This window comes from Ambystoma mexicanum, chromosome 14, assembly GCF_040938575.1.
Source record: "Ambystoma mexicanum isolate Mex_15411 chromosome 14, UKY_AmexF1_1, whole genome shotgun sequence".
Classification (NCBI taxonomy): domain Eukaryota; kingdom Metazoa; phylum Chordata; class Amphibia; order Caudata; family Ambystomatidae; genus Ambystoma; species Ambystoma mexicanum.
The window spans coordinates 536,940,634-536,961,786 of record NC_090940.1 but is presented as its reverse complement, the minus strand read 5'-3'; the positions used below and the strand labels follow the sequence as shown (position 1 = coordinate 536,961,786).

Here is a 21,153-nt window from a genome sequence, read left to right as displayed (position 1 = left end):
TGGTATCGTCTTCCTCTCATCTCAGAAATACTGAATCAAATACAAGGAGCCACCATTTTTTTCTAAACTAGACTTACGGGGATCTTACCACCTGGTGTGTGTGCAAGAAGGAGATGAATGGAAGACCGCGTTTAAGACCCGGTTTGGGCTGTACGAATATCAAGTGATGCCTTTCGGTCTATACAATGCTCCAGCGGCTTTCTAATTTTTTATTGACGAGGTTTTTAGGGAATTCTTGGATGTTTTTTTTTGTTGTGTATATTGACGACATTTTTATATTTTCTTCAGATTTGGATCAACATCAGAGACATGTTCACCTGGTTTTTCAAAGATTGTGCGAAAATCATAAGAAAGTACAGGCAGTTCAAGAATGGCCTACGCAAACAAGGGTTAAAGAGATAGAGTTTTTTAGGGTTTGCTAATTTCTATCTGAGTTTTATTGAAGGTTTTTCCCGGTTAGTTGCCCCTATGACCAAACTGCTGAAAAAAGGAGTTAAATTTGAATGGGACTGTGAGGCAGACCAAGCTTTTCAAGAATTAGAGAAGAGATTTGCTTCCAGTCCGATTTTGATTCATCCTGATCTTTCTAAGCCCTTTTTTGTGGAGGCAGACGCTTCAAATCTGGCCATGGGAGCAGTGCTTTCACAGAGACATGAGACTACGGGTCAGTTACATCCAGTAGCTTTTTTTTCAAGGAAATTTTCTGTGGCAGAAGTGAATTATACTATTTCAGATTGTGAGCTGCTAGCATCAAGTCCGCTTTTGAAGAATGGAGACACTTTTTCAAAGGAGCAAGACACAAAGTAACAGTGCTTACTGATCATCGAAATTTTTTATTTTTGAAATCTGCGAAGACTTTGTCTCCGCGGCAACTCCGTTGGTCCTTGATCTTTGCAGATTAGGATTTTGTAGTGGCTTTCAAACCAGGGAGTTTAAACGGAAAAGCGGATGCCTTGTCTCGTCAGTTTCCAGGATGTGAGACAAGGGCGGTTCAGGAGCCAGAGCCTCTTATTGCCCCAGAACGTATCCTGTTAGCTGGAGTTTATAAAGGCATGGATGTGTTGAACAAGATTTGCCAGTCAATGTCTTTGCAGAGGATGGAGGAGTGGGCTAAATTGGATCCAGTTAGAAGTGTGAAGGTGGGTTTACCGTTTTTTGATAACAAACTGTATTTGCCCTCAGATGAGTTAAGAGAAAAAGAATTGAAAAGCTGTCATGAGTCAATCTTGTCGGGACATCCGGGTTTTAGAAAAACACTGGAGTTAGTGAGAAGGAATTTTTGGTGGGAGAAGATTTGTCAAGATATGTTAAATTTCATCAAGACGTGTGCAGTTTGTGCACAGGCTAAAAGTCAAGTTGGGAAGCCATATGGTTTGTTGGAGCCGCTACCTGCTCCTCCTCGTCCTATTTCCTTGGATTTCATCTGTGATCTTCCTCAGGATAAAGGATGTACAACAATTCTGGTTGTGGTGGATCTTCTTACCAAGGAAGCGCATTTCTTATCGATGGAGGGAGAGGTTACTGCAGAAAGACTGGCTCATAGTTTTTTGCACAGAGTGGTTAGACTGCATGGACTTCCTAGCCAAGTTATTTCTGACAGAGGTTCTCAATTTATCTCAAACCTTTGGAGGGCCTGCTGTAGAAGACTTGGGGTGGAGGTTAGCATAACATCTGGGTATCATCCAGAGGCTAATGGACAGGTAGAGAGAGTCAATCAGGAGTTGGAGAAGTTTTTAAGGTGTTATTTGCAAGCTGGTGAGGAATGGATTGATTTGGTGTGGTTGGCAGAGTTTGCTTACAACAATTGTGGTAAGGATGCTACTTCAATGTCTCCTTTCTATCTGAGACGTGGGTTTCATCCTTGTTTTTTGAGTTTTGGGGTGTAGGAAGGTTCAGGGAGCCCTGGAGTAGATGAACGTTTGTTGGTGATGAAAGAAAATTTGGAAAAAGCTAAAAAGGTGCTTTGGGAAAGCAAGCAGAGATATAAAAGGTGTGCGGATTTAAGGAGAAAAGCCAGTCCTAAATATGGGATAGGTTATTTAGTTTGGTTTTTTACCCCACATTTGAGGATTAAAGGTAAGAATAAATGTAGTCCTCCATTTGTAGGTCCTTTTGAGGTTGTGAAAATCATTAATCCGGTGGCAGTGTGGTTGAAGTTACCCAAGCATTTGAAGGTACATCCTACTTTCCATGTTAGTCTCTTGAAGCCAGTTCATCAAGGCACCAGATTGAGGACACCTCCTTCTCCTGTGGTTATGGAGGATTCAACCGCAGAGTTTGTGGTGAAGAGAATCTTAGATTCCAGGAAGGTGAGGGGGCAGTTGCAATCTCTGGTAGACTGGGAGGGATATGGACCTGAGGAACGCACTTGGGAAAGGTCTTCTGATGTACATACTCAGAGGTTAGTTGCTAAGTTTCACGCTAAAAATCAGCAAAGCAAAAGGTTTGCCCAGGGACTGGTCATTAGGAGGGTTGTACTGTGAGGTTTACTCTTGTTTCTTCTTAGTATAGAGTTTGGTAGGTGTGCTTGGTGTGAGTGGGAAGTTTTCTACTTTTGGTTGGTGTGGCCTTAACTTTGTAATACAGACTACTGAGGTTGGCCCAAGGCAAGATGGAGTTCCTCAATAGGAGCTCTGATTGGCTAGAGAGGACAGCAAGACTACAATGAACATTCTAAACTGTCACTCTCTGCCTTTCATCGTCGTAGCCCCAGCTGAGAGTTCGTGTATTGTAGTTGCTCCTGCTGAAGCTTTGGGCCTTGTGGATCTGAACTGTCAGGTCCCTAGCAGTCGAGCAGCTACTCTTTTGGGGTTTCCAGGAGTGGTATCAGGACTGTCAGGAGAAATAACTCTGAAGATTGGAAATCTTGAAGTTACGTTTGAAGATCTTTCTAAGATAAGTGACTTGCTTTGATTTTTAAAACTTTGCCTGTGATTTCCTTGAATCGTTATTTTAAGAAAACTAAGACTTAGGTTTTGTTTGACATTTTATCAACATTGTTTTAAAGAGTGTGTATTTGCTCATTTGCTTTGTTGAAGTGTGCGCAAGGATAGTGTTTGTTTGCTCTGCGGCTACGAGACTTTGCTGTGACGTGTTATCTTCAACACGTGCGTACAAACTGTTCTGCAGCGCGTGTACTCATTAGCGCATGCGTGAACTCTTCAGTGTGTGTGCGCGGTAACTGTTGCTATGTGTATTCTACTGCGTGTGCGCGCGATCTGCAAAAACTGTGTTTTCTTCAGCGCATGTGTGCAGAAACTGTTGCTACGTGTATTCTACTGCGTGTGCACGCGATCTGCAGAAACGATGTGTTTTCTTCAGCGCGTGTGTGCGGAAAATGTTGCTATGTGTATTCGACTGCGTGTGCGCGCGATCTGCAAAAACGATGTGATTTCTTCAGTGTGTGTGCGCGGACACTGCAGCTACATGCTTTCTACTGCAAGTGCGCACGTTCTGCAAAAGCTACGTGTTTCTTTCAACGCGTCTGCGTGTTTGGTGTTCAAAGTATAGAAGCCTACTCTTAAAGCTGAACATTAACTGGAACTATAAACAGTTTTAAAAGCAAGAGTCAAGGTTAAAAAAAAGAATGCTGGAACAGTTAAGATTTTTCAAGAGACTCAAGAAAGAGGTAGAAAGATATCAGTAACCTGTTCTCAGCAAATTGTTACAGTCTTCTCTGAGATGTTTTAGGAGAAGAACCAGGTACGATTTTTAATTCTTTAGTTAAGGATAAAACTCTCTTAACTTTGATAATAAGTGAGTAATGAGGGAATCTGTGTTTGTTTATGTGTTTGTTGCTGCAGGTCCAGCATCAGCTAGTCTTGACGTCACCAACCTGGTGTTTTTTATGTTATCCACTTCCCCCTTTCCCTTTGGAGTGTAGTAAGCAGAGCTGAATATGATCTAGTTCTGAGTGTTACACTTTGGGGGGATTGTCGGGGTTCCAGCAGCTTCCGCGGACGCAGGAAAACTCCTAGCCTCACACTAACTCATACATTTCTTTAATAATGCGGGGGCGACCCTCCGCCCCCCTCCGCTACCTTAACTATTACCCTTACCCCACCCTGCACCTATATTTTAGTAAAATGTCCCAAAATTTCGAAATAAATCGGTAAAAAAATATGGTCATTTCTGCATTCGTTATTTTTATTTCGATCATTTCTACAGATTCCCCAAATTGTACGTGGATTAAATTGCAGGTCTCTAGATGTTATGCTGCGTTACTAAGCATTCACAGTGACTCTATTTTTCTAGCTGACTGTTTCTGTGTGTTCGCTTCCAGGAATACTTTGAGTCTGAAGAGGTACTGGAGCATGGGCTTCAATATTTGAGAATGGTAACTATGTTTTGCAATTGATATATTTGTATGGAAAGCTTTAGGACACCTGTATTCAATGTCTGTCATATTTATATTCCCTCCTCTTCCTATATTATATGATATGGCATTGCTTAATTGGCTTGCTTAATTGCAAACACTGCCCCAAAGTTTGTTGACTTAAGGAACTATTGGTGTAAGTATGTATACCTGCGGCACAATTAAATTATGTGGATTGAACTACATATTTTTACTCTGACTGTTAGTCACTTACTTAGGCTTGGTTTGAAACTAGTTTGTCATTTCCCAATATCTGGTTGTAACTTAACAGTGTCTCTCTAGTTGATGTAGGAGTCTGTCCCAGTCGTTTCACAGGCTCCCTCAGTTCAGAAATATATCTGAGAAGCTGACTTTTAATTCCACAATGGTGCATCTTGCAGTCTCTTTTAATCTATTTGTATTTTATAGGGCAGGATTGCATGATGCTATGCACAGGTCATGTGTTGTGGGGTTAGGGAGGCATGGCACCTGATATGGATCTTGAGTTATTGGTGTTGGGGAGGCAGGACATCAGGGATGAGTCTTGAATTATTGGTGATTTGGGAATGCAGGACACATGGTGTGGATGTTACCTTGCTTTGGGTGGGAGGTATGAAATGAAGGGCTTCATTAGGAGTTTGGAGGCAGCCATGCCCTTAGAAAGGGCATGGCTGCCTCCAAACTCGGGTCCGGGACCGGGCCCGGGTCCGTGGTCCCTGAATGGGGAAATACCGGGCAATTCCGACCTTGGAGGGCCCAGTATTTCCCCATTCAGGGAACACGGACCCGGACCATCCCCATTTGAGCCTCCATAGGGCTCAATGGGAAAAGGGAGCATGCTAACAACGGGCCCGTTAATGACGGGCCCGTTGTTAGCATGCAGGTCCCCTCGCAGGATCCGCAAAGGATGTCTTGTCTGACCAGACGTCCAGAGCGGGTCCCGCAACGGGACCTCGTAATAGGGCGGTATGGGTTTAACAGCTCCGGCACCTTTACTGGTGCCGTTAAACCCATACCGCCAGCCTCCTAATGAGGCCCTACGTGCTGGTTTTGTGTTTTAGAGGATGTAGCTGGTGGGGAGGTACAACATCAGGTATGGGTTTTGTGTTGTTGGGAGGCGTTAAGACAGGACACTATGTAGGTATTATGTGTTTTGGCGAGTGAACAGGCAGGACACAAGGTATGGGTGTTATGTTCTGTTGAATGGTTGGGAATGAAGGGCACCGGGCATGGGTCTTGCTTTATGTGGAATGCGAAGGCATGATGCCAAGTATTTTTTGTTGTTGCTGGTTTGGCTCCTGTCCGGCTTGTGTTGGCTCACGTATGCCAGAGGTCTGGGGGTTACTACGAGCGTACCTGTACAGCTTCCAGGACCCAACAACCGTCCCTCAGAATACAAACGGAATGCTCATCGAAGGGCAAGTTAGAACTGCCGTTTATTACAAAAACTGTCAGAGATCATAAAGGTCATCGAAAATTCCCGGAATCACTGCTCACCAGCATGTGTCGGGCAATTTTGTTGCTCTCCTGCATCACAACTTGAGCCCTTCACCAAAAAACCTATGGGTCCTTCTGGTTGTGTGATTGGAGTGTTATCCCTTATGGATAGCACTGATAGATCTTGGTTTATTGGACCTCACATGTCAGGTGGTTAGCCTGCCCTTTCCCCAAGAAACTATCTATTACATTGTTGCAGGGTCGCAGAATTACCATTGGCCCTTGCCCTCTGCCATCCACCCCTGGATTTCTGTCCCCTGATTGGCTGGAACTGATCTTCCCAGGTCTGGGACCCAGCTCTGTTCCCAGCGCTCTATGCATCTCTTCAAGGTGATGAGAAGGACTATGTGTTCCCAATGCAACTGTTGGTAGTATCACTTTTGCCTGTGAGAGTGCCCTCAGCGTTGCAATGTTGTTAACAATTCCATGTTTCACTTCATGTCTTTGTTGCTGAGAACCATCCATCTTCCCACCGCAGGTAAATGACCATTGTCTGGCTCGGCTGTATCACGTGGTTGAGGACCACGAAATCAAGCTCTTCTGGTGTGCAAATTATGAGGATTTATTCAGTTTATCTGCAGATGGCCTCTTGTCATTTTAAGTTTTGAATGTGCTGTTTGTCTCTGACCTTGGCTGTGAGCCCTGGCCTGCTGTTCTGTGCAGCCTAGTTCAGCTTTCCCTCATCTCTCATCCTTTGGCTCGTGGCCTCATGTAATCATCATTATGCTTATACTATGATTTCTACATATCTATACTATGCTATGTTTTTCATAGGTTAGTCGTGTTTGGTCCTTCCAGACCCCTTATGTGATCCTGTAGTTCCATAGGGTTAGTTACAATAAGCATATGCAAGATTGCTCTGCATCACTTTGGTTCCCTTGCATGCAGGGTTTATGCACTTGGCTAATGAGAAAAATAATAAAAACCTTTGACAGTATGTGTATGTATCTGTCCTCTATCTATAGAACTGTGAAAGCATATTCTTTGTGTGCGCGCATGTATGTTTGTATAACTTCCTGCATGGCTGCAAGTGTACTTTGTGACTAACGTGGCTATGTTGTGGTGTCACTAATGATGTCAGCACATTGGTATCTCAGCATTAGTCAATGTCATCCATCGAGGCATTTGGGCCCATGAACAGTGTTGAGGCACCTGTGTCCAGAAACACATTCGCTAGATAAGGTTTGAATGGTTGTCTGAGAGGGTATCTATCTGCATATGTGCATGCCACTGGCCCTCCTGGGGGCTGTCAAAATAGTGAGTTGCTTCATGCGTTTTAAACTCTTTGGGCCATCATGTTCATGGGGTTGAAAAGGGGCATTCCAGGGACTATCTCTTCAGTCCCCCCTCTGGTTGACCTGTCGACCAAACCACCATACTTCGTCACTCTTGCTTTTGGTAGCCATATCTTTTGTTCCTTCAAAATGCCCATAGTAATTTGCATAGTCATCGAAACTCCAGGTCATATAACTGCAATTCCCCTTCCGGGTTGCAGCATACCCATTTTGCCCAGTATCTGTTGTTGTCAAAGGGATTGTCAAAAATTATCTTCACAGCTGGGAATAGTGGCCACTTGTTTATCTTTGCTCACAGGTTATTTCTTTCTTCTACTATCTTGTCCTTTTCTTCTTCCAATTTTACGTCCACTAACACTCTCATCCCTATTGTCTTCTCAGTAGTTTTGCAACATTGTGTAATGCAGATCTTGATCACACACAGTCCTACTAGTACTAATATTAGGGCCCCTAGCAATACCTTCAGTCCATCCGCTAATCATGTTGGCATCCATGACAACATGTCTGACAACCAGCTCTGGTCTTTGCCTGTTTCTTTGGCTTCATCCTCCATTGTGGCATGCATTTTCGATGATCTTGTCGCTGCTTCCATCTGTATGTCATTCTCTCTGTCATTTGCAGGCACAAACGTGCAACAGGAACTCCTGATCTTGGAGCAAACTCCTCCTTCCGTTGCTCTGAGAATGTCTAGAACATATCTGTTCTGGAGAGTCATCACTTACTTCTCTGAGCTCTCATTTGTCACATTGAAGCCATTTACTGTAGAGTTTATTGTCTGCATCAGCTCCCATCTTGTTATCTGCAATCATTTTGTGTTTGTATATGTCTGTACAGCTGGAACTTATGATGCAAAAAACATCTCTGTCCTACTGAACAGACAGTGTTCTGGTGGGACATCATCCAGTGATGCTTCTATTGAGAAATAGTTGTCTCTTTTCACTCTACTCACTGCTACCAACCTGTTCTTTCTTCCCTTTGCTTCTATTTCCTTTCTTCCCTTCTCTTCTACTTCTACTGATCGCTTCTTCCTCTTGTTGTCATCCATTTTAGGGAAGTCATCCATCATGATGTCCTTCTGTGGCACTACCAGTGCTGGCATATTTATATGTACCAACAAGCAAACTCCTACCCAGTTGGCAGCTTCTTGTATGCCTTGGATCCTGTAGTATCTTGTGTTGGGATGTAGCTGCTCTGCATCAAGTGCACTGATGCAGGCAGTAGAATGTATGAGGTAAGCATGGAACCCTGCTGGTTCAGTATTCCATGAATGGCAGTTAAGATTTCCGGATGGGAGATTGCATGAAGTAAGATGTATACCTTATAGCTCCTACTCCCTCTTCACAACTGTACCCTGAAACTAATAAAGCCTACTTCCATTTGTACCTGCCTGTCTCCTGACTGGTCCCTGCCTACATTAAAGAACTCCATTATGCTACAAGTGGCGACGAGGATGTTTTTAAATGAGGGTCCAGAGATGGCAGATGGCAGTTGGCAATTCAGTGGTGAGATGGCGCCCACTGGTATAACAGAAAATGATAGAGGAAGAAACCAGAAATGTGCCCAGGAAAACACAGATTATTTGAGCAGCGACGTGGCCTAAGTCCTGTTGGGGATGGGAGGAGACACTCTCCCTTGCAGGCTGCCAAAGAAGTGGTGAGCTGGAAAATGCCTGCCTCTCCCTCCTTTCTTTCACAAGAAAAATAAGGTACTGGCCCTCATTACGACCCTGGCGGAAAGCAACTGACCTGACCGCCATAGCGTAAATAGCGTTTCCGCCATGGCACGACAGAGTAAAGTGCGGCTAATTCTGACCCATCGGGCACGAGCAGTACGCCTTGGCGGAAGTGCAAAGTCCGCGATGGCGGAAATGTCCCCAAAACGCCCCTCACCGCCGTCGTACGGCGACCTAGGTGCAATTCCGCCACCGGACATAGCGGTCACCGTAATGAGCGGCAATCGGAAAATACGGTGACCGTAAATATACGGAAACGGAAGCAAAAACATGGTCCCGGAACGGGAAACAGCACGCCGTACACCTATAAAATCAGAATATTCACACAACCATTAAAAATACTACCCTGAGAGACATCCCAACCCGTCATCCACCCTAGTGAAACCAAAACAATGGGAAAAGTAGCGAAAAAAGCGTGCGACCGCAAGCGGCAGGTCCACTTCTCACGTGAGGAACTCACGGTGCTCACAGAGACCCTCCAGGAGAATGCTGCCGTCGTCTTCTCGACGCAAATGACCAGGACGGCACTTGCGAACAAGAAGGCCATATGGGCCCTGGTGGCACAGCGGGTAAGTGCGGTGGGGACCGCACCCCGCAACCCACAGCAATGCAGAAAGCGATGGGACGACTTGCGGATACGCGTACGGAGCATACTATCCGCCAACCGTAACATTGCCACAGCTACCGGGGGAGGATCGGAATCACCCATCAAGTTGACCCCCTGGGAAGAAATCTGTGCCTCCACCATTGGAATGGAGACCATAGAGGGAGTCGGAGGGATGGAGAAAGGAGTGCAGACATCCGAAGAATCAGGTAGGTGGGCCAAATAAAACTATGCTAAAACCACAATGTCCAATCATGTGAAGTACCATGTGTCCACATAGTGCAACAGAAACACATGTCCAGGAGAACGTCCACTTACATTGGCCTGATAGCGGACATTAAAAGTCAAATTAAATAAATAAATAATTAAAAATCCTAAAAACACCCTCTACACGTGCAGCAGGCACCCCCTAACTGCAGGCTGCAATACAAATGCACCCTCAATCAACACAAAAATGAAACCACCTCCAAGGCCCTGACCCAAATCACCCTCAGGTACCACCCCAATGCATGTGATACATTGCCATTCCAATTTCCACAGACCCATTAATAACGCTCGCCCTCCTTTACTCCACCACAGGGTCCGATTCAAACGACGAGCTCCAGGACACCCCTACCAGCGCACCTGCAAAGAGGGCCAAGACCAACGGCCAAAGACCCTCCACCTCAGCTGCACGCATCAAGACACGGCAGCAGCACAAATCAAGTGGCAGCACACAGGAGGGGACTTCAACAGGCACCCCAGCAGCCAGCATGGCCACAACACCACCACCACCACAGGCCCCCCCAATGGATGCCACAGAAGGCACTGCTTCTGGTGGCAGCAGCACCATAGGTGACACTGCATTAATGGCAGCATGCTCCGACACAGAAAACGGTGATGTCGATGTACGATCCATCCATGACCTGTCTCAATCCCCCTGTTTGTTTCATCCCGTACAACATGAGGATACCACGCAGGGGCACTCACAAGACGACGACTGGCCATCCCCCACAAGCCCTGTGTCAAGGCAACATGAGGTGATCAGCCCCTCTGTGACACCACCGCAAATGGCCATGGCCCAGCAGAGGCAACAGTCCCTCGACCAGGTGATCGTGCAACAGCAGCAACTGGCCACGCTCCTCAAGGACCATGCTGATGAATGTGGGGGTACCAAGGCAGCCATAGAAACATGTACAGAGACACTAAGGGCAGAAATGGAGAGAAGCACCGAGAGCCTGAGAGTACAAATGGAGAGAAGCACCGAGAGCCTGAGAGTACAAATGGAGAGAAGCACCGAGAGCCTGAGGGGGGAACTGCATGCGACGTCCAAAGACGTATGTGCTGAACTTGCCGCTGTGCGCCGTGTGCTCACTGAGCTCTCACAAACCCTTAGGGACATGCATGGACGTGAGCAGGCAGAGACATCATCCGTTGCAAGTTCCGTCCAGGGCAGCCCCCAACGTAGATCTGGGAGGAACCTGCGCTCCACAGGCAGGGGTGCCCCTGATACCCGGAGAGGGGGCTTGCAATAGCGTCTGCCCACTGACAATGAGCATCTTTGGACACTGGTGTTCGGGGGGGAGGTAGGAGGGTGGAGGGGGTGTGTTGGGCTTACTTGGGTGGCGGGTCGATGGGGTGTGTAACACAATTTCACATATGCTATAAACATTTCACAATCATCCAATGAGATGTGTGGACATTGATCTTTGTGTACGAGGCCATCATAGGCGTACAGTCCATATTGTGCATGTTCCAGACACACACAGTGCCACAACTCCCGTGTCCATGTATCAACCACCAGGCGTGAGTGCTAGAAGCATGAATCTATGATAATCTGACGAATTTCACGGCCCTCCTGTGCCTCGCGGACTCCTTGAGGTTCTGCCACATCCCCACCCACATCATGACCATATTCTGGTGCTTGCAGTTCTGCGTCAGGGGGCATGGGCACATTTCTACATATGCACATGTTGTGTAGCATGACACATGCCATGACCATCTTAGCAACCTTCTCATGGCGGTACAGGAGTGCCCCGCCAGACCTGCTGAGGCAGCGGAAACGACCCTTCAGTAGGCCGAATGCCTGTTCTATGACTACACGGGTACGTGAGTGGGCATGGTTGTAGTCCTCCTCATGCTGGTCCTGTGGGTTCCGGAGTGGTGTATGGAGCCATCTCTTCAGTGGATACCCGGCATCACCTGTATGTGGACAATAAAGGATGTTTGAGGAATGACATTGCTACGTAAGCACCCCCCCCCCCTTCCTGGCAGGTCATTGCCGCATCACATACCCCACATTATCATGCATGAAATGAGACTCACCGAGTAGCCAGGATCTGTTCCCTGCATGTCGCTCCATGTAGCGTGGTATTGTAGAGTTCCGTAAGACCATGGAATCATGGGTTGATCCAGGAAATCGGGCACAACAATGTGTAATGATCCTGTTTGAGTCACACACCATTTGTACATTAAGAGAATGATATTGTTTTCGGTTGCGGTACTGGGCCTCCATGGCATGTGGGACAACCAATTCCACATGGGTGCAGTCGATGGCACCAATACAACCCGGTATGCCGGCAAGTGCATGGAATCCCACTTTTGTGTTCGTAATTTCCTGCTCCGAGCGTGGTAGAGAGATGTAGTCGTCTGCGTGCTTCAGGAGGGCATCAAGCACTTGCAATAGTGTCCGTGACAACAGTGGCTGTGAAATGCCAAGCAACTGTCCGACTGTGTGCTGGTAGGTGCCTGTGGCCAGGAAGTGGAGTACAGACACCACCTTCAGTAGGGGTGGGATGACGGTTGGGCTATCTATCATGCTGACAAGGTCAGCGTGTGTCATGTCCACAATGGCGGTTATGGTGTCCCGGTCCAAACGGTAGAGGGTTGGGATCTGCTCATCAGTGAGGTTGAACGGATGTGCTCGGAGGCGTGGGATTGCGGGCTGCCTGCGTGGTGGTAGTGGCTGTGCTGGTGGGCCTTGCTGGCCCTGCCTTGCCCTCCTCCTCCTCCTGCGTCTCCTCTGTGCGGCCGGTTGTTGTAGTAGTTGGTGTTCATCTTCTTCTTGAAGTTGGAGTACTTGCAGTGCTATCAGGTCCCCCAGGGCCAACATCGCAAGTCCTGCCGGTAGCATTTTGGAGTGGGTGTGGTTGTGGGAGGGGGTTGGGTGTGCAATTTATGTGTTTCCAAGCTGTATAGCCTCCACCTGTGGTGATTCATTCCACCTGTGCAAGCTGCAATCCCCTTTGGGCGAGCACGTCCCGCACACAATGCTGCAAATCGACGCATGGCATCTTGCTATTACAATCATGTATTTCATCCCGATGGCAGTGAGATATTGCTTCATATGTTAATTCTGCTATGCTCCCATTGTTTCACATACTATCTTTGCAGTCGGGAACAAACTTGTGAAGGGTCAGTGGAATGTAGTACTCGATTAACGGTGGACCCTCATGCAGCGCTGTACCGCGGTTCACCGACGGGCGGGGCGTCCCATTTGTGAGTGTAGCCAGTTGCCATTTTCACACACTGCCGCACTAAATGGATGGATTTGTGATTTCAAGCGGTCACAGATGCCTTTTCGACGTGATGTTGCAAATGAGGAATTTGAAGGACAGCGCTTTCGGTTTCCAGCTAGCGGCGAGGAGACGCCCACAGGTCTGACTGCAGATAGAAAGTTCTATTGTTTAATGTCCTTGGGACAGGGGCCATGCCGAGAATGCAATGATTGATATGAATAGTATGGGATGCGCAATAGCGTAGTGGAGGATAAGGCAGGACGTTCCCAAATACATGTTACTTCACAACACTAGAATTCCGGCCTGGAGCACAGTGGATTTTGCAGACTGCATTAAGCACAGATTCAATGGAAATTTCTAATGTTATGTGAGTAAATAATCAGGCGTTTTTATACCGGGATGAGGGAATGATGTATGGATGCATGGACAGATGATTTTATAGAGAGTCTGCCATGTACATGGCTTTTTGGAATCTACCAACTTCCTCTGCGCTATGTGATGCAGGGCTGCCATAGTGGGACCATCGTCTATCTGCCCTTGTTGAACCCTCCCTGTCTCGACGCGCCTTCAAACACTTGTGTCTATGCACGTTACTAATCCCATCTAATGGATTCTGTTTTAACAGACGCATGCACACAAACACTCGTTTGTAATAGTGTTTTCACCTCGATTTATATAGTTATGATTCGCAAGTGATTATTGGGTGCGAATAATCCTTTTGAGTGGGCTAGCATGCATATGGCTGTGGATTTAGTGTGATCTTTGAAGTGAGTAATTCAAATGGAGTTCAGATGCCCATACTATTCTTTTTCGTTTCATTTGGGTGACAGGTATCTCCTCCCCTTTTGCCGCTGCCATCTGTATGCCACTCCTGCAGATGGCTTTTACTCCCGACACCTGCTGCTTCGTGTTAATCAGTGGAGCACCATTACGATCTTATGGGACGATCGCCAATGGCCCACATGCCCTTACGCAGTACTAGTGGCTAGGAGCAACATTTCGAGCTTTCAGCTGGACTAGTGCCTACCTAATGGGACGGCCCTGCGGTTCTAGGCGCTTCCATGTTGCCTTTTTGAACGTGAATGTAGCCCCTGTGTACCATGGAGGAACAGGGCGTCACACAAGAAGAAGCTGGTCATTTATTGCGGATGCAGCCCACAATTATGAGATATGATTTGGAGTTCATGACCTAATAGCTGTATGGCCCGGGTGATTTTGTTGTGCATTAAATTTTGATTATGAAATTGACCGTGTAGCGTTATTCTTTGCAAGTAATGTAGCATATTCTTATTTGTGGAGCGATGTATTGTGAGGAGATGTGCTTTGGGTTCGGCCTTCTGAGTATAGTTGCGTGGTACTGTACTGGGCGCGTTTGCCTACGAAGGCCAGTAAGGTCAGGGATAGGGGCTGCAATTATGTCTGTTTTGATGATGTCATGCTCATGGGAGGGGGATTGGCTTTTGTGTAACAGATGCGGGTCAGCCAGGTGGATTGGTGGAATGATGTGATTTTCAGAATATGGCTGGTCACAGGTGCCTGTGTTTGCGTGCGTTTCTTGGAGGGAGACTGAGGTCATGTCCATTGGAATAGCTTCTGTATTCGTGCCATCTGTGCCCTGCTGCTCCCATTGGCCCCTCTTGAGATGTGCCTCGCTGCTCAGTCACTCTGCCAACTTGTGTGGTACATGCTTATGCTGATGGTTGGTTTGTTTACTGGCAGGAGTACAGGGCTGGTGCAGTCTCACTCAGGATACTGCTTTGTATGTTGCCTTACACTGGTGTCAAGCAATGGGGGGCCTGTTTTTGTTTGTCTCAGTTTTCAGTTCATGTTGCTGTACTTGAAGCTTCACATGCCTGTGCTGCATCAGTACGGCAATGGTGCCATGGCTAATATGGATGGCCACTCACAAGGCACTTGGAGCCCCTACATTCATTTGTTCGTTGGCATGCATGGGTGACTTGTACATTTCACTGGTTGCATTGTGTGACTTCATTGCACCTACGAGGAGTTGTGCAATGTGGCCAGGGAGTGGTGTACAGGGACTCAGTAGGGCCTTTTACGGTTGGTTTGCGATGCCGTACTTCTCACCATGGCGGAATGGTACTTTCCGCCATGCTTGATGGCGTTAGGTACATGTCCGCTAGGGTCAGAATTCCCGTACCGTTGCGCCATGGTGGTAATTACGGTTTCGCAGTGCGCGCGTGCGCGTACTTGGTGCAGTTAGCGTTGGCGTTCACTACGGTGTCGCTAATGGCATCGTACTTTACGGTGACGGGTCATAATCGCAACGGGCGGTATTCGATGGCGGTATTGCATTTCCGCCATCGTTTTTCGATTTCCGCCAGGGTCGTAATGAGGGCCACTGTAAATGTTGTGAAAGGATGACTGAGAAGAGGAGATGTGAAGGAAAGTCATTAAGCAAAATTAAGGGCATTTAGGACTGGACTTATTTTTTTTTTTAAAAGAAAGAAAAAGAGAGATATACTTAAAGCAGGCAGCAAGTGCAGTGCAGAAAGAAACTGCTTAAAGTACTGTAAAGTAAGGTATGCATTACTGCTATGAGGAATGACAGCCAAGAAAATGCAGCATTAGGCATCATATGTACTGTGAATGGCCCAATTGCAAGTTTGAGAATGTCCCCATATAAAACTAATGGGAGTGCTGAGGAGAAATCAGCGTGTTACTAATGCAGGGATAAAGGAAGGAAGACTGTAGTAAATCCCAGCTCCTTTTAGGTACTGTAAATAAAATGTTCAATACTGTATGGGCGTGTTACGTTCCGCCCTGCGTCCCGCTGCGCGGTGACGCAGGGCGTTCTAATAAAAGCCCCGCCCCCGCGTTCGGGAGGCAGTTCCGGGGCAGACCCAGCACCAGCGTGGGTGTACATTATTTCAAGCTCCAGCTGGAGCTGCGCCGCAGGCCGCGCGGCCTATCTGCTCACTGCCAGCCCCTGCGCATAGACCGCGGGCCCGCGAACTCAACAATGGCGACGAGGAGAGACGAACATCACGAAAGGCTCGGTGCTCGGAGAGCACAATAACGCCACACAGCCATCGGCGAAATTTTTGGACACCCGGTGGGGGTGCCATCACACACGTGACCCCCCCCACCCAAAAAAAAAAAAAAAAAAAAAAAAATTTTTTTTTTTTTTTCCTTTCGTCTTCCCTACCGAATCCAGCATGCTCTCTGCCACCAAGTCAATTTTTCTTCACTCCTGAAACAAGAAATCCAGGTGGCATCGAACATCCAACACAAGGGAGCAGCATCACGGCGTGCAGGGAAGGCCAGGCCCGGAGTCGTACCACGGCGCCTGGATACGGTGACACCTCAAAGGTAGGCCTTACGTCGCTGCATGGGTGGCCGTCAGTGACAACTACGACATCACGGATCAGGTCCACGCCAACATGGCGGCCGGCACATCCACGCCTGGGCCCTCCACGCCGTCCAGAATTGCAGCAAACCTGTCCATGACGCCACCTCCACCTCGAACGCAAGGCACTTCGTCGACACTGGTCCAGCCGTTTGACCCGTTCACGGACCCGTCGTCATGCGGACCCAGATGGCAGCTGTGGATCCAGAAGTTCGAGATGGCGATGGAGTGCAAAGAGATCACCGCGCCCAGGAAACTGAAGGCACACCTTCTACTCAGCGTGGGTGACGAAGTACTGCGCATTTTCAATTCCCTCAACGTTGCGGATGGCCAGGATGGGTACCGAAGCGCGAAAGACGCCCTCACCGATCACTTCCTCCCTCAACTAAACCCAGACTATGAGACGTTTCTCTTCTGCACCACCCTACAGGCAGCGGAGGAAACCCTTGATGCATACCACACCCGCCTGAGAAAGCTAGCCATGTCCTGTGAATTCACGAACGTGGAGAAGGAAATCAGGAGGCAGATCATCAACGGGATTCATTCGGAAAAATTGAGGCGCCTAATACTCAGTGAGAAGGGTATTCCCCTACAGCGGATCCTTGAACTAGGACGTCAGAGGGAACTGGCACACACCAGAGCGGCCAACATGGAGGCCACATTACACAGGTTGCAACCTGCTCTGAACACAGCCATGGTGGCCCGCGTCACCAACAAACAAACATCGAGAGATGACAACAGTGGTGGATACGGCCAAAACAGATGGCAACCGCGCGCTCCGGGACCCACTGAGTGTGGCTGGTGCGGTGGCCCACGACATGGCCGTCGCAACTGTCCTGCGCAAGGCACCACATGTGGAGCATGTGGCCGGAAGGACCATTACGCGAAGGTATGCCGATCGACGGACACCCCCATACAACCTCCGCAGAACCAGTCGGAGAAGTCGGCGACAAAGAAAAAGAAGCAAGCCAGTGCTAGAAGGGTCGCAGTGGCCAGCTCTTCCACGGAGGATGAAGGGGATGATATCTCGGCGATGCTGCAGGCCCCCTCCAAGGACACAGACAGGAAAGGAAGGAAGGTGTACATGGTGTCTGCACTATGCCAAGACCGAGGACCTCGCAGAAAAGCCGCCCGAAGGCGCAAATGCATGGTATCCATCCAAAACCAGTGCATTCTGATGACCATCGACACAGGTGCCTCGGTGAACGTCATGCCTGAAAACATTTTCCTGACCTTAAGTCCTACACCAGAGCTCAAAAGCACCGACACTCTGTTATATGCATACGGCTGTCGAAAGCCCCTGCCGGTCATTGGCAGGTTCCGCACCATGCTGGAACACGGAAAAAACAGACTATGGTCCAAAGTCTATGTGGTGAAGGCAGGTGTTGAGAGCCTCCTGAGCGGGGACGCAGCGGAGGACTTGGGGGTGGTCCAATTTATCTGCCATGTCAATGAGGACAAGGAAGTGGAGCACATGCTGAACCAGTACCCTGACCTGCAAGAAGGCATAGGCTGTCTGAAAGGCAAAACCATCAAACTTCACATTGATGAGACAGTGCAGCCGAAAGCCGTCCGGCACCGGAGAACGCCTTTCCACATGAGAGAACAAGTGGAGCAGGAACTCAAGGCCCTGGAAGAAGCAGGTATCATTGAGGAAGTCACAGGACCCACACCCTGGGTCTCTCCCATGGTGGTAACCCGGAAGCCCAAGCAGCCTGGGAAGGTACGGATCTGCATAGACATGCGCCTCCCCAACACCGCCATCAAAAGGGAACGCCACATAACCCCAACAATCGACGAGATTGTGGCTGACCTCACAGGGTCGAGCATATTTTCAAAAATTGATCTAAAGGCGGGGTATCACCAACTCAGACTCCACAGAGACTCTCGATACATAACAACGTTCTCTACACATTTGGGGCTACGGAGATACAAACGCCTGAGTTTTGGAATATCATCTGCCGCGGAGGTGTTCCAGCAAACCATCCAGGAGGTCATCAGGGGCATCCCCGGTGTCCTCAACGTGAGCGATGACATTCTGATTCACGCCCCCGACAAAGAAACACACGTCAAGAGGCTTCACGCCCTACTGGGCCGTCTACAAGAGGTTGGGCTCACAATACACAGGGAAAAGTGCGAGTTTCTTAAATCCGAGATCACTTTTTTCGGCTACAAGTTTGGCAGCACAGGCATCTCACCTGACCCGCAGAAGGTCGCAGACATCCAGGCGGCAAGCCCACCGATGACCCCCACGGAAGTGCGCAGTTTCTTAGGAATGGCCACCTACTGCGGGAGGTTCATCCGAAACCTGGCCACGCTATCTGAGCCGCTGCGGGAACTCACGAAGGCCAACGTCAAGTGGGAATGGGGGTCAACGTGCCAGGACGCGTTCGAGAGCATCAAGAACTCCCTCTCAGCTGACACCAAGATGGCCTACTACAACACTGAACTGCCCACAGAGCTGTTTGTAGATGCCAGCCCCGTAGGGCTCGGAGCCATCTTGATGCAAGTCACGAGAGAAGGGGAGAAGAGACCGATTGCATATGCGTCGAGAGCCCTCACAGAGACTGAACAAAGGTACTCACACATCGAAAAGGAGGCCATTGCCGTGCTGTGGGGGTGCCGACACTTTCACCTCTATCTTTATGGGCGCCATTTCACAACAATCACGGACCACAAGCCCCTGCTACCAATATTCATGGGAACATCTGCACACCCTCCGGCCCGAATAACCAAGTGGTTACTGCACCTCCAGCAGTATGACTTTGATCTCGTATATCAACCAGGCAGCGGAAACCCTGCGGACTATCTCTCCAGGCATCCGCGAGAGGCCACTCAACAAGAGATCCAAGTGGCGGCAGAGACAGAGGAACACATATGCCAAGTAGTGCGCGCAATGAGACCCAAGGCGGTGAGCATCGAGGAGATAGAGGCGGAAACACACCAGGACCCGTGTTGTGACTTAGTGAAAAATGCCATCCTTTCCGGTGATTGGAAGACTTTCATGAGACACACCCACAACAGAACAGCCGAAGCCAAAGGTTTTCTGTCTGGCATATTCACAGTGCGGCAAGACCTGTCAGTCACGGAAGGTGGATTGTTGCTACGGGGAAACCGCATCGTGATACCCCTCAAACTACAAGACAGGATAGTGGCCCTAGCACATGAAGGACACCAAGGACTGGTGAGGACGAAAGCCCGCATTCGGCACCGAGTATGGTTTCCCCAGATCGAAGAGCGGGTCGAGACACTCGTTGCCACGTGCCTACCCTGTCAAATCACGGGGGCCCCGCCAAACCCGGAACCTATCATATCAGCAGAACGGGGCCGCTCTCGATGGGAGGCCATCAGCATTGACTTCTGCAAGCTCCGAGAAGGTCTCCACCTGTTGGTGGCGGTTGATGATCACTCTCGATACCCGGAAGTCGAGGTAGTTGAGTCCACAGCAGCAGAAGTGGTAATTCCGGCACTTGAGAAAATGTTCGCGACTCACGGACTACCTGTCTCAATCAAGAGCGACAATGGGCCGCCGTTTACAGGGGAGGAGTTCAAAAAGTATCTACAGGAACTCAATGTCAAGTATCACCACATCACTCCAAGACACCCCCAGGCAAACGGGGATGTGGAGCGATTTATGAGGACTATAAATAAGGTGCTCAGAGTATCTAAGGCTAACGCCAGCCCTTGGAAGGTTGACCTTTTCCGATTCCTCCGAAATTACCGGGTCACGCCTCACAGCACAACCGGCATTCCGCCAGCGGACCTCATGTTCGGCACCGTAATCAGATCCTCAATCCCGCATCACCCAAGCAGAACCCCGGACACAGTGAACGAGGAACGCACAGAGAGAAGGAGAAGGGATGCCAACGAACACATGAGTGGCAAGCGGAGAGCGAGGCCGTCCCATTATCAAGTGGGTGACCAGGTCATCATGCTACGAAACCCCTCCAAGTCTAAACTGGACACCAGGTACGAAGAACTTCCATGGACCGTCAGCAACCGGCATGGAACCATGGTGACGGTGGCACGGGGAAACCGTCAAGTGACGAGGAATGCGTCATGGTTCAAGGCCGTACCACGTACACTGTGGACCGACAAGGAGGGCCCTTGTGAAGGCGAGGACACTCCTCCCAGTGAAGAAGAGCCGGAGGCCGTCCCTGAGAACGACGGAGCGAGGGATGGAGACTGGGAGCCGGTGAATGGACCCGGCCGCGAGGACCTGAACCGCGAAGATGGAACAGAGCCGGAAGCAAGGGGGAGTGACCCCCGCGAAGGACGATACGGACTGAGGACAACAACAAGGCCCCCAGCTAAGCTAAGTGACTATGTGTGGTAGCCGGTGCGTTGGCACCCTGAACCCTAACAGCAGGGCGGCTGAGTGTTGAAGACAGACAGTTGTTGTTGGACCTCGCAGTTGGTTTTGGCAGTTACAGCTATGTGTTTTGTTTTGTTTTATAATAAAGGAGGAATGTTACGTTCCGCCCTGCGTCCCGCTGCGCGGTGACGCAGGGCGTTCTAATAAAAGCCCCGCCCCCGCGTTCGGGAGGCAGTTCCGGGGCAGACCCAGCACCAGCGTGGGTGTACATTATTTCAAGCTCCAGCTGGAGCTGCGCCGCAGGCCGCGCGGCCTATCTGCTCACTGCCAGCCCCTGCGCATAGACCGCGGGCCCGCGAACTCAACAGGGCGTACAAGTAAAGTACTGCAATTCTAACTTTTGGAATCTCTGTTACCGTTAATACGGTTGGTGGCCTGGAGCTCCGTTGTATTCAACTGCTAGGAGAGAAATGATGACGTAGTGGAACA

At 49.0% G+C, this 21,153-nt stretch overlaps 1 protein-coding gene across 1 annotated transcript in view; it reads left to right on the top strand.

Annotated features, from left to right (window-relative positions):
* LOC138527211 (retinitis pigmentosa 1-like 1 protein) overlaps positions 1-21,153 on the top strand; it is an 823,506-nt gene that overhangs the window by 335,677 nt on the left and 466,676 nt on the right. The window contains exon 7 of the mRNA XM_069638329.1: positions 4,283-4,336. Within this exon, the coding sequence (XP_069494430.1) occupies positions 4,283-4,336 (54 nt within the window). The remainder of the gene's footprint in view (positions 1-4,282; positions 4,337-21,153) is intronic.